This window comes from Martes martes, assembly GCF_963455335.1.
Source record: "Martes martes genome assembly, chromosome: 13".
Taxonomy (NCBI): Eukaryota; Metazoa; Chordata; class Mammalia; order Carnivora; family Mustelidae; genus Martes; species Martes martes.
Genome location: NC_137901.1, coordinates 59,397,256 through 59,413,764, shown reverse-complemented (window position 1 = coordinate 59,413,764; position 16,509 = coordinate 59,397,256). Strand labels below are relative to the sequence as shown.

Below are 16,509 nucleotides of genomic sequence, written 5' to 3'. Positions count from 1 at the left end.
CGATTTCTCTAGATCTCATCCAGGGAACAAGAAAAAAGGGATGTTATTAGGAGAAAAGGGAAACCGTATACTCTTTCCCCCAGGAGTGTTATAGCAAGGAACAAACAAATCTGAGGTGAAAAGAAAAGTTCTCCAGAATGTATTAAGTGGGTACATATCTGAACGCCCACACCCATTCTCGGCAAGACCGGGGATTTCTCAGAGTCCATTCGGCTTTGAAACTTCTCACAATGACTTCACAAGAGGTCATTGGTCTGGATTGATTCCGGGTTCTATTTTTCTTAATCGATGCAAGTGGGTACGCGTGAACTTGGCACAAGTGACAGTTCCACAGAGTAGTTCAAGCCCCCGACTACTCTTCTGCCGCACCTGTGCAGTTTTCCTGGCGCACCCAACGATTCTCTGGGTTTGTGTAAGCTCAGGGGCACTCCCAGTGGACGGGATGCCAGGACGTGTGGCTTCTGTTTTCCGCAGAATGACCCGACGGAGCAGGGCTGAGGGTCTGCTGGAGCCAGCAGCGGTGGAAAGGCGCCGAGCAGGGGCAAGCAGACGCTTAAAAGTCCACGCGGCGGGAGAGGCCGCGCTTCTCCCTGCGCGCCGGCGCCGCGGGTGGGGGCGCGCTCGCCGCCTCGGTGCTCCGCGCCCGCCTCGAGAGCTTCAGCGCAGGGGCGGGCTCTCCGCGCGCCGGCTCCGGAGCCGCGGTCCCATTGGTCCGCGGGCACGCCCGTCCCCGGAGTGAGGCTTCGAAAGTTTCATTGAAGGCAGAGAAGTGCGCGCCCGCGGGGGAGCCAGGGCTGCGCCGCCAGGGCGAGGCTGCACCGCCGCGGGCGGGGGGCGCGCTGGCATCCGGACGGCGTTTGGTTTTCATTTTATTTTTTTAAAATTGAGGCCGTGGAGGAGGGAATTGGAGCCGGACCCACTGGCTGTGTGCTTTCGTCTCGATTTCTGCCCACGCTCGCACGATTCCTCCTAGTGAAGGAGGGACTCGCAGCGCCACCCCGGGACCGATAGCTCGAGCCCCGTGCAGTCGGGGATGGTTCTGCGCGCCTTGCCGCTCCCACCCGGGTCTCTCCGGCACGAAGCTGGGGGGCGCAGAGGCTGAGCTGCACCGCCGCTCAACGATCTGCCGCGGGGCGGCTCGGGACCTCGGGCAGCTCCGAGAGTCCGGGCCGAGGGCGGCGCGCCGCAGCCTGCGTGGGCAGGGGGCCGGCGGCCGGCCGCAGAGGCACGTTGACTCCGGTGGGGATTCCGCGAAGAAAACTGCCCTCCCGTCCCTGAGCGACGCTCCAGGAGCCAGGCTAAAGGACAGCTCGCCCTTCCTGGCCCCTTTCCTCGCTGCGCCGCCCCCCCGGGACCCTCCCGAAGTGCCCCGTGCAGGGTTCTGGCCCCGGCTCCCTGCTGAAGAGGCCGCCGCCGCCGGACTGGGGATTCCACACTTCATGGGCCGGTCGTGGGGGGGTCGGGCGCTTGGCGAGGGGGCTACCTAGAGCCTGGTTAGGGGAGGCCGAGCGCCCGGCGAGGCGCCGCGGAGAGACCGGCCAAGGGCGGCTGAGAGACCTGCAAGGGGCGAGCGAGAGCCCGGTGAGGGGCGGCCCACACCCCGGGGAGCGCGCCCTCGGGGCGGCCAGCGCGGCGGCCCTCTGCGAGGAGATGCTGGGTCGGCTGCGAGCCGCCCGCCGCCCGAGGCCCTAGGTGGACATGGACCTGACGCCCCAGTCTTAAGGACCCTCGAAATTCTCCCCTGTGCTTGGACTCGCCGGGCCGACGCGATGGCCTCGGAAGTGGTGTGCGGGCTCATCTTCAGGCTGCTGCTCCCCATCTGCCTGGCAGTAGGTAAGTGCGGTCCGCTAGCCGTGGTTACTTGGGGAGACCAGAGGGGGCACCTGGGGAGGGGCCCAGGCTACCGAGCAAACCTAAGTTAAGGGCTGTAGCGTTCGGGAACGCGGTTGGGGGAAGACCGCGCTTCTGTTCCTGTACCAGCGGAGTCAGACGCGTGCTGTCGCCCAGTGCCACAGCTGGGCTCCCTCACTTCCCGCGCCGGGGCGCACGACCGGGGTCTCGCAGAACGGTCCAGGGTTCTGACTGCCAGGTTTGGCACGTTCTCAAGACTCTTGTGTTGAACTTAGTTACACGTGGAATTTCTTCCGTAGGGTATTGACTTGAGCACGAGGAAAAGCCAATCTGCCTGGAAGGCGGTTGTAGACTGCCTTCCCAGGTACAGCGCAGCATCGAACCAGAGTCCCCCTGCGCCCGCGTCCGCAGACGCAAAGCATCTGGTGTATCCAGAAGGTACCGAAGCTATTTCGCCCCCACCCCGTATCCCAGCAATTGTGAGGGAAGAAGGAAAGGGCTCTGGCCGTTCTGAAAAGAGAAGAAGTTAGAAGGTGCAGGGAAACAGTACCCTCGCGTTGCTCACTTTCTTTTATTCCTCAAAAGCCCGTACAACAAAAGCTCTGGATGCTGGGGCCATAGAGGACCAAGACGCAGCTCCGCCGTCTAGGCGCCCGCCCTTACAGATCTTTAAAGGGCTAGAGAGCCGAACTGGGACTCCTGGGACCGCTGAGGGTTAAGCGAAGGCCTGAAGGGAGGGTCTTCGACTCTTAGTCGATCTCACTATTTCTGCAGGGCCGGCTGGTCGTTAAAAGCAACTGGGTGTCGGGTCTAAAGACTGGCATCCTGCCTAGAGTGAGAGTTTCTGAGGTGTTCTTCTAATAGAAGGTGCCTGTTACACTGAATCCCACTTCTAGGAAAGACTGACAGCGCCTTACTTATCGCTTACCCCACCAGAGGTAGAAAACAGAACACCTCTTACCAAGCAGCAGCTGCCTTTACAAAAAAGCATGACCTTCGCAGAAAAAAGCCACCTTTCTGCAGTTTGCTAGAGGTTCAGGACTCAAGATCATACCTGTGCCAGGTGTTTTATTTGTGCAAGTAATCGACAGGGGGGCTCTAGAGTGTTTCTTGAGGGTCTAATTCCAGCTACTTGGGAGGATTTTGTAGTGGGGTATTAAGTTGTCAGAAACCTCCGCGGAAAGACAGAGAAGGCTTTCAGGGTTAAAATAGTCCCCGGAGAAGACACAATGTCCTTGGGCAGCGGGAGGGGTCTTTCTTTGCCGTTTGAGTTTCGAGGCAGGACCATTTTGCAATCCTTAACAACCATGCCTGGAGGTGAGGAGCGCAGTGTGCACGAAGTTTACGTGGACGTCTCCCTCTACCAGTTTGCCTAAGTTTCAAAACGGAAAAGGCTTTGGGAGAGCGACGTGGGGAAAACTGCGCCAGGATTGTGCTGGTGCCTTCCATACGTACGGTCTGGGGAATCGTCTTGCGTATCTGAAGCGCCTGGCACCGTGCCTGGCACGTTTACTGTTTGCCCAGTGGAAGCCAGTGCAGGAGTTTACAAGGGGCTTTCAGTGTGAGGGCCAATCTGTGGTTGTCCGTGCGGACGGGGCAGGAGGCCTGGGGCGTAGCACGAGGGTCAGAAGGCACTCTCTTCCTCTCTCCGCGGTGTCCCCTCTCCCCACCTCCCCATCCCACTCCTTCCTCCACCCTAGCCTCTTTCTTCTCCCCGCCTCCTCTCCGGGTAGCTGCAGCTCGGGGAGACAGTTGGAAGAGTTGGGCAGGTGGTTACCTGCTGCCAGCTCTATCCAGTCTGAGCTGAGTGTTGTGACAGTAGGGATTACCGGCTGTTGGCCACCCACCTCGCCCTGAGCTTCGGCCCTGGCAGAACCCAGCTCAGCAGCCCGGGATGCCCCGCGGTTGCGGGGGCCCGGGCTGGGTCATTCCGTCTAATCCCTGCTGGTCTACACCGCAAAGTCCATCAGTGGGACTGCTCTGAGCTCTGCCCTCCAGAGGGGCAGGGGCGCACCACCGCACTCCCAGGTCCTGCGCTCCGAGGCCCGAGGCGCCAGCCGGAGACTCCAGAGCAGCGCGAAGGTTGCGAGGGGTGCAGGGTGGAGCCGGGAACGCTGCCTGAGGACCGGGTACCCGCACGGCCCTGGGCCGCTGGCTCCCGTCCTCTTACTTGTTCCTCGGCGCCGCGTGAGACCCCGCGCCGTGGCTAGCTCGCGGGACCGGACCTTCCTGGAAGGAGAGCTGGTTTCAGAGACTCAGATGCTAGCACCCGCCCGCCCCTCGTCTTGCTCCAGAGCTTTAGGGAAAGCCAGAGTCCTGGGCAGCCTTTCCTTTCCTGCTTAGGCTTCTGGGTTCCCACGCATCCTCCGGGCTAACAAAAGGAAGGCTAACCTGTATGAGGGTGAGTGGGTGGGTGCGGTGGAAGCCCCCAGCTCGGACTGGAGCCTGTTGCTTCCCCCACCCTTGTGGAAAGCCGACCTAAGGAAATGTGAAGCACAAGGACCTCGGACCTCATCCCCTGCCTGCAAGAGAGCTAGAGCAAGAGCTCCTGGGAAGACCGAGGCTGATCCCGAGTAGCCCCTCACTTGTTGGCTGCTGCTTAGGAAAGACAGCCCACTCCCCAGCGACTGTCAGACGCCTTCTGATCCTTGTACTTGTAGGGACAAAAAGGGACTGGGTTGGTGTCGCCTGTTTTGGGCATTGAATTTTCAACAAGAACTGGTTATTTTCAAGGTTATTGGAGGGTTTTTCAGGTCTGCCCACTCCCACGGTGCTACTAAAACAAATATTCAGGTTTCTGTAATATCCTGGTCATGGAGAGTGCAATGATCTGTTTGCCATTACAATCGATTTTTACATTTTAGCCCTCTATTTTTATATCTGGGCAAGGCAACCTTCAAAGCCAGGCCTTTGCAGAAGCTTGTGTATTTAAAAACAAAACAAAACATTTCTCTAACATTGATGTTGAAATTTTTTCTGTACAGATCTGCTCTAGTCATTTTGCCTAATGATAGATGTTCAGATTAACTGTCATTGTGTTTAAACAGATGCTTAAGGTTTTTCTTTTTTCCTGTGGAAAGAAGTTCACAGAGAAGTGAGAAGTGAAACAGGTCTCTTTAATGCAGGTGTTCTGTGGCTCTTGAGCGTTAAACCCAAAATAAAATCTACGATCTAATATAAAATGGTTGTTTACCATCCCAAATGAATATCCAGTGACAGATTTTCCCACATCAGCAGAAACTGAGAACTTTAAAGATTTCCAGAATTATTCATGATTATTGAGTAGCCATTCTGACTTTTTTCTTACAAATACTACATAGGGGGGGGGAAGCCAGATAAAAATCTTATATATTATGAAATCTCTAATAATTACAATACTATCTGATCTTTGTTGAGTGCTTTAAAAATATTTTTACACTCTTTCTTTTAACATGACTGTACTGTCCCACCCATCTTTAAGTATATGATTTGAGTCTATTTCTGGGTCAAAACTGGAATTGTACATTTTAATTCACATGCACTTGACCCATACATTCCAGTGCTGGTTGGCGTTTCCTAAGGTATTGCCTAAAGAGGCAACTTAACCATTTTCAGGGCAGGGGAGGGGAGCTGGCTTAGACAGGACAGATTGGCCCAGGAAGAGCGGAATCACAGTGGCATCACTACCTTTTGCTTCCCTTAAATGAAGTGGCCAGAGCTTAGGAGAGAACCGAGCAGAACAGGAGACTATAAAGCACACAAAAAGAATCAACCAACCAACTAGTGCTCTGAGGAAAAAAAAAAAAATCACACTTGTGTAATTATGCAAATCCTGGAATAATTTCTAAAATTCCCTTTAGAGATAATGGATAAAAATTAGAGCAAAACCATGGTGTTACTTTTGAAATATGTATGGGTGTAGCTATCTAAATATAATTTTTTTTCCTCTACAGCATAATACATTTCTCCCTATGTGGCATGTATTATTTTGAAATCACACTGACATACACTCCAAGAATTATAGATGATGCCTCATCAGAGGTCTCCCCTTTGTCTTGTCCCTGCTGTAGTTCTCGGTGGAAGGAGGTTTCAGCTGTTGAAGGATGCATTAACAGTGTTCAAAGTTATTTCTTTTCTGTTACACATTCTCAATCTTATGTAGATAGATATTATTGATCATTTTTGGAAAGGAGAAAAGTAATAGTGGGAAGGATTAGAAATAGATAGTTTAATTTTGAAATAAAATATTTTATAGGGGTGCGTGGGTGGCTCAGTGGGTTAAGCCTCTGTCTTCGGCTCAGGTCATGATCTCAGGGTCCTGGGATTGAGCCCCGCATTGGGCTCTCTGCTCAGCAGGGAGCCTGCTTCCCCCTCTCTCTCTGCCTGCCTCTCTGCCTACTTGCGATCTCTTCAAATAAATAAATAAATAAATAATAAAATCTTTAAAAAAATATTTTATGAACATAGATGGACATGGTCATTTTGTTACATGGGTTGTGGGAGCTGGAACTGTGTGTCCAGCCTCTGGCTTTGGCATGGGCTGTGTTGCTTTGCAGGGAAAATATGCTTGTTCATAGTCATTGATAAGCAGGCTGCTTTGTACCTCACTTTTGGGGAAAAGGGGTTGTGACTTGGCAGTTTCAGACATCTCCGTTCACATCCTCGCTCTGCCCTTTGCTATGGGATCATTGAGTTGTTTGTGCTTCTTCTCTTTTCTTTCTGTAAAAGGGAGTTATTAATGTCTCCTTCCTTGGGCAGGTGGGAAATAGTGCTGTGCACACCTTGTGTAATGCCCAACACTCTGCAGGTGTTCAAAGAGGTATTATTATTGCATTTATGTAGATGAGCAGAAGAGCAGGGATGCTTGTCTTGGTAGAATTAAGACTAACCAGTAGTGACATGGGTCATAAGGATACTGATATGAGTAGGTGGGATTCACACGAGAGCAACTCTGTACCTTCCTACGGCCAAATTACACCATGGAAAGTGTGTGTGTGTGTGTGTGTGTGTGTGTGTGTGTGTGTGTGTGTTGTGGAAGAATTTTTAGTTATCAGGATTTTTCACACCAGTTTTGCTTGATATTCTATATATGCATGTTGCGTTCTTCTGGTTAAATAATAGGGTCTCCCTCCACCTGTGCTGACAGTGCTTACTTCTGACTTTCTGACTCTGTACCACCACTTTCATGGTATTTATTGAATATGACTTCACTTATTTATCTGCTTTTACACAGGCATTTTCCTTTTAGTTCCTATGCTACTATAATTGTATATGAAGTTGCACAGTAATAAGATATAATATTATAACTTTTCCCATATTCAGGAGAACTTAGAATACTACAGGCACACCTAGATATTTAAGAGCAATCAATTAAGAAGAATATGATGATACAATGTATATAATATAAAAAATTAAATTTTGTAAGAACTGTAGATTTAAACAGTTGCTTTGAGGACATGAAATCAGGTATACACAATAAAACAAGTATATCATTGAATTGAGGCTAAACACAAAGCTGTATTGGAAAACATTTTCAAAATGTTTGGCTGTAAGAGATAAGCGTATATGAGGCTTATCCCATTCACCAGATCCTCCACTTGGCCTTTCACACCCATCAGGACATGGCAGGATCAAGAAGGATATATACTCAGGATCTTTGGAAAGAGCACATTAGATGTTTTTGACAATTTCATAATTGTGACCTCCCCAATGATTATCTAATGGGCATGGCCTATTTAGCTAAATCGTTTTTAAAATTTAAGAGTGATAAGAAATTTTTTTGTATCTTTTCTGTTTATTGGTAGATTTTTGAAAAACTGCATGTAATAGTCATTAAAAATGCATTTCAAGGGGCGCCTGGGTGGCTCAGTGGGTTAAGTCTCTGCCTTCAACTCAGGTCATGATCTCAGGGTCCTGGGATTGAGTCCCACATCGGGCTCTCTGCTCAGCGGGGACCCTGCTTCCCCCTTTCTCTCTGCCCGCCTCTCTGCCTACTTGTAATCTCTCTTTGTCAAATAAATAAATAAAATCTTAAAAAAAATACATTTAAAGTCTCCTGCAGAATATACATTTTTTTGTTTGCTTCATTTTGTCGTATCAGGATGGTGAAGTTTTCCGATTGTCACTTTTGAATGATCTTCTTTGCTGAACTTGTAGGCACAATTTTGCCTTCAACGAGGATATTATGGATGGACATATTTAAACATTTTGGTATGTGAATTCCAAATTTTAGATACATTTTATAAAGAAGAATGGATCTTTTGTATCTATCAATGTGGTTAGTTTCTGCTTTCTGTTACAATTTCACTAGTCATCTGGGGGTGAAGGTGTTGCTAAGACTTTGCTCTCTCCTTTTATTTTTATTTTATTTTTATTTTCCAATTTTATTGAGAAATAACTGACAAACGTCCTTGTATAAATGAAGGGCACACAGCATGATGGCTCAACTTACATATATCACAATATATGTGATCACCACAGGAGGTTCAGCTAACATCCGTCTTCTCATATAGATACCATAAAATGAGCAGAAAAAAGAAAAGAATGAAGGAGAAGAATTCTCATGATGGGAACTCAGAATTTCTTCTCTTAACACCTTTGCTGTATGTCACACAGCAGTGTTAGCTGTAGCCATCATGCTGTCCATTACATCTCTAATACTTGTACATCTTACAACTGGAAGGCTGTATCTTTGACCAACTTCCTCTAATTCCCCTGTTTCCTACCCCCTGCCTTTATTTTATTTTATTTTTTTTAGATTCCACATATAAGTGAAATGTTACAGTATTTATTTTGTATTTCTCTGACTTATTTCACTTAGCATAATGCCCTTGAGATCCATCCATATTGTTGCAAATTATAGGATTTCCTCATTTTTTAATGGCTGAATAATACTCCATTGTGTGTGTAGGTGTGTGTATATGTATGTTTCTTTATACATTCATCCATCAATAGACACTTAGGTTGTTCCCATGTCTTTGCTACTGTAAATAAAGCTGGTATAAAAATGGGGGTGCAAATATCTTCCTGAGTTAGTGTTTTTATTATCATTAGATATATTCCCAGAAGCTGAGTTGCTGGATAATATAGTATTTCTATTTTTAATTTTTTTTTTTTTTTTTGAGGATCCTTCATGCTGTTTTTCATGGTGGCCACACCATTTTACAATCCCACCAACAGGCACAAGGGTTCTCTTTTCTTCGCATCCCTGCTAGCATTTGTTATCTTGTCTTTTTAATGATGGCCATTCTAATGGGTGTGAGATGCTATCTCAATGTAGTTTTAAATTGCATGATTAGTGATGTTGAGCATCTTTTCATGTACCTATTGGCCTTTTGTGTATCTTCTTTGGAAAAATGTCTATCCAGGTTATTTTCCCATTTGTTAATTGGGTTGTTTGATTTTTTTGCTGTTGAGTTGTAGAGTTCTTTTTATGTTTTGGATATTAATAGGTTGTCATTTCACTTTGTTGTTGTTGTAGTTGTTGTTGTTTTTCGGTGCAAAACTTTTTAGTTTGATGTAATTTCACTTGTTTATTTAGTTTTGTTCCTTATGCTTTAAGTGCCACATCCAAAATTTCATTACCAAATCTCATGCCATGGAGATGTGTTCTTATGTTTTCTTTCAGAAATTTCATGGCTTCAGGTCTTGTCTTTTAGTCTTCAATCATTTTGACTTAATTTCTGTGAGTGGTATAAGATATGGCTTCAGTTTCATTCTTTCATATGTGAATATCCAGTTTTTCCAACACCATTTATTAAAGAGACTGTCTTTTTTCCATTGAGTATTCTTAGCTCCCTTATCAAATATTAGTTGACTGTGTGTGTTTGGGTTTATATCTGAGCTCTCAATTCAGTTCTCTTCATCTGTTTGAGTGTTTTTATGCGAATACCGTGCTGTTTTGATGACTATATCTTTCTGGTATAACTTGAAATCAAGAAGCATGATGCCTCTTGCTTTGTTCTTTCTCAAGATATCTTTGTCTATTCAGGGTCTTTTTTGCTTTCTTATAAACCTTAGGACTATTTTACCTACTTCTGTAAACAATGCTATTGGAATCTCAGTAAGGATTGCATTGAATCTGTAGATGGCTTTTGGCAGTATTGACGTTTTAACAATATTAATTCTTCCAGTCCATGAACATGGGATACCATTCCATTTATCTGTGTCACCTTTAATTTTTTTCATCAATATCTTGTCATTTTCAGCATAGATATCTTTCATCTTCTTAGTATTTCATCATTAAATTTCTTCCTATTTCATTGTTTTTGACGTTATTGGAAATTTCTTTTTTCTTGTTTTGAAAATTCCATTGTTAGTGCATTAACTGCTCTCTTAAGGAGTTATTTATTCTATTACCCAAACTCAGATGGATTCTCCTGTATTTTTTCCAACTCTGAACTCTCTAGCTCATTCCCTGCCTCCTCCTTGCTTTAGACTTGGTTTGGTCAACACCAAGCTTCTTATCTTCACCCTATAGCCAGCTCTCATGAGCTCAGTGCAGAATTTCCTTCCTCTCTTTGACCTGTACAGTTACAATGATACTGCTGGTGTCATTGACCCTCAGGTGCAAGAGCTTTGCAAATAAAATATCTTGTTCATAGATGTTCCTCTAGGTTTGTCTGTAATCTTTCATCTCATTCAATAGAAGCGTTGTCTTGGATTCACATTCTGCATGTCCTGTAGTATTGAAGAACCTCAGACCTCCATCTTGGCCTCTTGGCCTCTTTCCGTCCTTCCCAAGTGCTGAGCCAGGTGTGACTTTGCCTGCTCAAAGCTCTCCAGAATTGATTCTGGAGATCGTGGGATTTTTGTCAGCATCAGTTACATTCCAGTCTCACCCCAGTCAAATCAGGCAAACCACTCTTGCCATTCTGTTCCATACAGTGAGTGCTTGGTTATCAGCACACGAAATCTGTATTCTTCTCCTGGGGGCAAGTAGATTCTTTTCTCCAGTGGATAGGTGACCCTTTCAGCCAGTTTCAATCAAAGACAATTTTATTCTTTGCAAGTCCTTTTTTAAAATACAGGTTACTCAGGCTAACGAAGTTTAGGTAAGATAAACTTTATATCTGTCACATGATAGTCAAGATGTAGGTGATTGAAAGAAGATATTTAACTACGCTCTATGATGTTACATGGGGAAATCATCATTGCTACCTTGCAGGTGTTGCAGTCATCCCTGGGGTTGAAGGTAGTCTGTTCCCATGTTTACATCAAGTTGAAGGATGGAGGAAATAAACACAGAGGGACACTTCTTCAAAATGCATGAATCGCTTCTGTTCAGATCCCATTAGCTTGAGTTTAATAATATTATTTACCAACCCCACTTCAAGTAAATCTGGGAAATGTCTTTAGTTTGGCTGGTAATGAGCTCAGCTAACAATGGGGGAAGATGGTTCTGTTACAGTCATAGAGAAGGAGAGAATGAAGATCAAATATCGGTCTCTTTCTCCTCTTGCAGACACTGCTGATTTGTCTGCCATCTCCACTTTGTTTCCAGACCTATAACTAGACTCAGGTTCCAGCATGCTCTTCAAGGTGAAGTACAAAGTGTGATCTACGAAAATCCAAAAGAACTGAGTTTTCCAATTTATACAGACAGAAGTTTGAAGAACATATGTAGGAATGGGAGCTTAAGGGTATAGGATAATATAAAGAAGAAACATAAGGTTAGATCTGGCCAAATTTATTGATGGAACCACTAAGAAGACATTCTGGATTCAGTGTTGTTTCTCTAGGGGTTAGAAAGGGCTCTGTTTATGTGGTTGATTGGTTGTCTGGGACAGGGACAAAAAGGTGACCTACGCTAAGTGAAGTTGTAATGCCAGACTTGGTTTGGTACACTATAGTGAAGAGATCCAAAGGCTTAGGGAGATTGGAATGGTAGAGTGAATTTATCATGTAAGACCAGCTCATGCACCTGGTCCAGAGGACACATGGGTTCTCCACAACTGAGAAATAAATTTGTGAGGAGACACTCAAAATTCTCAAAGAGTTCTGTGGTTGCTCTTCCCTGTAGGTCAAATATTACAGTAGAAACTGCTACCATTGACCGGGGATCCTTAAATACAATGGGGATATTTGGGTCCCAGGCACCAAATGGCCCACTTAATTGCCCAAGCCAAGGTGGGTGTGGTTACCGTAATAGACAGTGGAATCAAAGCAGTAATCAGGATAGTCTGACTTGAAGAGAACTTGACTTTTGGCTTGTTGTTCTTGTTGTCCCTAGAAGAAACACATAGGCAGTGTACTAAATTCTGACTTGATCTGTATACACAGATGAGTTGTAGTTCAAATGAACCAAAGTCTGACTTGAATCCCCAATCCAGAGGCAGGGCCCCTCAATCATCTCCCAGGCCTGAGCCAGTTTACAGACTCAGAACCCTGAATGAAGGACTTGTTAAGAAGTGGCCAAAAGGGCCATCTATCAACTAGAAAAAAAGAATCTTGCTCCCAGGATGAGAATACAAACTTTCTGGGCTGATGGCCAAGCACTGTATTGCGGGTGGAATGGCAGCCATGGTTTGCCTGATTTGGCTGAGTGAAGGCTGGAATGTAATTGATGCTGAGAAAAGCCCTAACTACTCTTAACTCAGAATAGCAGACGAGGTCTCCTGGATGTAGGAGCCTCTACCTGCCAACCACACTTCCATTTTACTTTCCTCACCTTATTTTTGGCCAATAAATATCTTCATTTAAAGTGTAAATATTTGTGGAAAGATTAGATGACTGTCTGTCATTCACATGGTAATATGTTAGTTCAAATAGCTTATTTTCCTTTTTTCACCTAGTTAGGATGGAGTGGAAATTTTAACTGATTTGGGGAGACATCGTTGTTCATTGTTGGATGTAGGCATGGTGTAGATCCTAGGGATCTTTTTTTTTTTTAAAAGGAGCCATAATACCCCTGGGCTTACCAGGATGTATTCCAATATCTAAAGCACAAGGAAAACAGAACACAAAAATCCTTCCCCCCTCCTTTTATTTGTATTATCTGGTTTTTTCTTTCTTTCTTTCTTTTTTTAAATTAAAGATGGTGAACTTTTTTTTTTTTAAGATTTTATCTATTTATTTGACAGACAGAGTTCAGAAGTAGGCAGAGGCAGGCGGGGCGGGGGTGGGGCGGGAGAAGCAGCTTCCCGCTGAGCAGAGAGCCTGAAGCAGGGCTCAATCCCAGGACCCTGAGATCATCACCTGAGCCCAAAGCAGAGGCTTTAACCCACTGAGCCACCCAGGTGCCCCTATTATCTGGTTTCTGACATCCAAGGGGAACCTGTTTTGATTAAGTACCCCAGCTCTAAAGTCAAGTCATTTAGGTACAGATCTTGGCCTGTCATACTAACTATGTGACCTTAATCAAGCTGTTTAACCCCTTTGTTCTTCTGAAAAGTTTCGTCTGAAAAATGAGTTGATAGTAATATGACCTAGCTCCAAGCACTGTTGCAAGGCTTAGATGACAGTGCTTTTGCCACCCAAATTCTTGGTGCGGGGCATGACACATAGTAAACACTCAGTAAATCCTAGGTCTGAGGATTAGTTTCAGCCTCAGAAATCAGGCATTGCTATTAGTCAAAGGCAGGTTTAAGGATCTGCACATGAGGAGCAACATAGTTTCAATGCACAGATGATTTGGAGTTCCAGTCAACTTCCAAAGAAGCTTTGGAATGAGACCTGTTGGAAGTTGAGGACTGTTTATCTGATCCCCATGTACTCCCTCCCATTTCCCCTATCATATATGCTGGAAGGCTCTGCGTCATTGTTTATTGTGACCTTTGGAACAATGTGACATCTGTGAGATCGTCTCCCCTTCTTCAACTCTCCTTCCCAGGCAGAATGAAGTGTTCCCTCTGTGTTTACCTGGCCCTTGGTTCATATTGTCACAGAGTTTTGTACTTAGTTGTGTGATTGTTCTCCTCCCTTCCATGTATCTGTAAGTTCAGGGACTGGTGTAATCCTTCTTGATCTCCTTAGCACTCACTTACTGCCTAATGCATAATAGGTATTTAAAATACACAGACACACACACATTTATATTTATTTATTTATTTTTGAAGATTTTATTTATTTATTTGAGAAAGAGAGATACAGTGACAGAGTTAGCAAGAGAGTGCACAAGCAGGGAGGAGAGGGAGATGCAGGGTCCTGCTGAGCAGGGAACCTGATGATGGGCTCAATCCCAGGACCCTGGGATCATGACCCGAGCTGAAGGCAGAAGTTTAACTGACTGAGCCACCCAGGCACCCCTAAAATATATATATTTTTTGAATTAGAGGGGTTTTTTTGCTGCGGAGTTGTGTCCAGTCACTATACTTTGGCTGTCTGGCGAGGGCTAAAGCATTCAGTGAATACTGAAGAAATATTTGCTAATTGATTAGTTAAGGAAATTCACAGGCTGAACATTTTCTCTTGAATATCTCAGACATGGGAAAATTCTGTTAGGTCGAGCATCTCCTAGCCATTGAGTTTTCTGTGTTTGAAGATAAAATTCACAAGTCTAACTTCCATGCCCTGTGACTTTCAAAACATGAATTTGATCAACATAGGGATGAATAAATTTTACTTGCTCTGCAGCGACTAGAGAAGGAGAAATGCATTTGATAGTGGTAAAGCTTGCCCGGAGCATCATCCTTGAAGTGCATATGATTTTTTAAAATGTTTTTCAGCTCTCCTGGAACCACACAAATCGATCTGTTTTCTGCTGTGGTCAAATCCACTCTGTTAGCAGTTTTGGCCACAGGTGCAGGAAGGAGGAAGAGTGTCGAACCTTAACAAGCTGATAATTTTGAACCAGAGCTCCATGGAAATGAATTATAGATCTGCGCAGCCTTGAGTGGTTCCTGCTCCTGCCATTTCTTTTCTCCTTTTGCATTCCCCAGACTCTACCTGCCTCCTAGCAGCCTTCCTCTTTGGCATCGCCACAGAAGGACGTGCCCCTGCTGGATGGTCTGCACTGCAAGTGTTTTGGAAAGGGCCCTGGTCTGAAAGTCTCATGAATGAGTCTTGACCTTATTTGTAATGAGCTATGCGACTTTGCCAAGTCATAGAAACTCACTATTCCTCAATTACATCATCTAGAATATGAGGTGCTCAAACCTGAGAAGTATTTTCATGGTCCTCACTGTAAAATTTCTGCATGTAATGTTTTTTTCTTCAATATTAGAAGACATGACTGTAAAGCATTGCTTTTTTAACCAACACACCAGAATTTTTACATCTGAATTGTTCTGGGCCCTTCGTAACTGTCACACGTAAATCGTTTCACACTTGATCTCAAAGAAATGTTAGGAAAGGAGAGGAAAATAATTTGGGGTTGTGGCGGGTATTTGAGGGTTTTTCATAAGAGCTGGTATGGAGGAGAGTTTAGGTTTTTGTAATCCTCACATCTCTATGACTCTCCAGCCCTGCTCCCAGCACAGAATCACACATGCATCATTATTGGGGATGATAATAAAGAACAACAAAATGTGTGATCAAATCTGGTTGAGAATCAGCTGTGTGCAGCTTTGCGGAACCAAAGGAATTTTGCCACCCATTGTTTATGGTCAGACATGCCCGTAAGGAAAACCTAAACATGTGGAGTTATTAGCTGAAGCTAAATGAAATGGTAGAGACCTGGAATTATATAACAACATTTGAACCAGGAAATTATTTATTTTTGAGCAAAATATTGAATTTATCAAAATGTAGCATGTCAGTGACATTGTAGACCTCATGAGATTTTAGCTGGGCCATTCTGTTATACAGACAAGGACAAGGTGCCGTGGCGGGGTGGGGGTGGGGGCACAAAACCTCAGGTGTGTGTAGGTAAGAGTCCCAGCTCAGGCTCGGGGTGGAGTGTACCCTGTAGGGGCACTGCTCTCTCCTGGCTGTGGGGACACTGTGGGGGTATGAGCTTCCCACACTTCAAAGCCTCTATCTACTCCTTCTCCTCTCTCACTCTTTTGAGACTTCCAGTTTTAAAAGTCTTTTGAATTAGCCCGGCCCACAGAATCCTGACTCTTGTTGGCCTTGGGTCCTGAAGTCAGGATAGCTGATAGCCTTGAAGCCTTCCTAGCTGGAACCAGGCTTGACACTCCGCCGTAGCACTCCCTCACTGGTGGCTGGTGGGTGATTGTCAGGCAGGAGAGACAGTTAAAGGTCAGATTATAAGGCTATGGGAAGATGTAGAGTTGTAAAATAAGATTTGTTTTTGGGGAGCCAATATTTTCCAGAAAACTCCAGCTCCCTGAAATTTATCATCAATGACCACAAACCTCTTTAGCAATAACGTTCAGTGTCCTCATTCTTGCTGTTGCATTGCCGCACAGTTGGACTGTACTAGGCCCCCCACTGGCATTGCTCAACACCCCCACCCCAAGCACACCTTGGGCTATGTACACACATTAAAACCACCCTTGACATGCAACATCATGGAGCTTAATCAGAAGGGATGTGGCACAAACCCCCAAGGCATTTGTTAAATTGGATATCAAAATATTTTGAGCAATTATCTTTAGAATAATGGTGACCACCCGAAGTTACTACCTAGAAGGGAACAAAGCAGGGATTATCTTATTCTTATGACCCTGATCAGTTATCTGTTCCAATACTCAGATTTGCATATTAGATATAGCCCCAGAAAGTACATTTTAAATGTAGTTCTGGCTGTTCCAAAACATCACAATCATGAAAGACAGG

At 45.3% G+C, this 16,509-nt stretch overlaps 1 protein-coding gene across 4 annotated transcripts in view; it reads left to right on the top strand.

Moving 5' to 3' along the window:
• Positions 1-1,769: 1,769 nt before the first annotated feature.
• The window catches only part of PIEZO2 (piezo type mechanosensitive ion channel component 2), a gene marked incomplete at its 5' end in the record, with an annotated part of 454,715 nt that continues 439,975 nt past the window's right edge, over positions 1,770-16,509 (top strand). For all 4 annotated transcript variants that reach the window (XM_080822189.1, XM_080822187.1, XM_080822188.1 and 1 more), the window contains one exon: positions 1,770-1,833. In XM_080822189.1, the coding sequence (XP_080678315.1) occupies positions 1,770-1,833 (64 nt within the window). The remainder of the gene's footprint in view (positions 1,834-16,509) is intronic.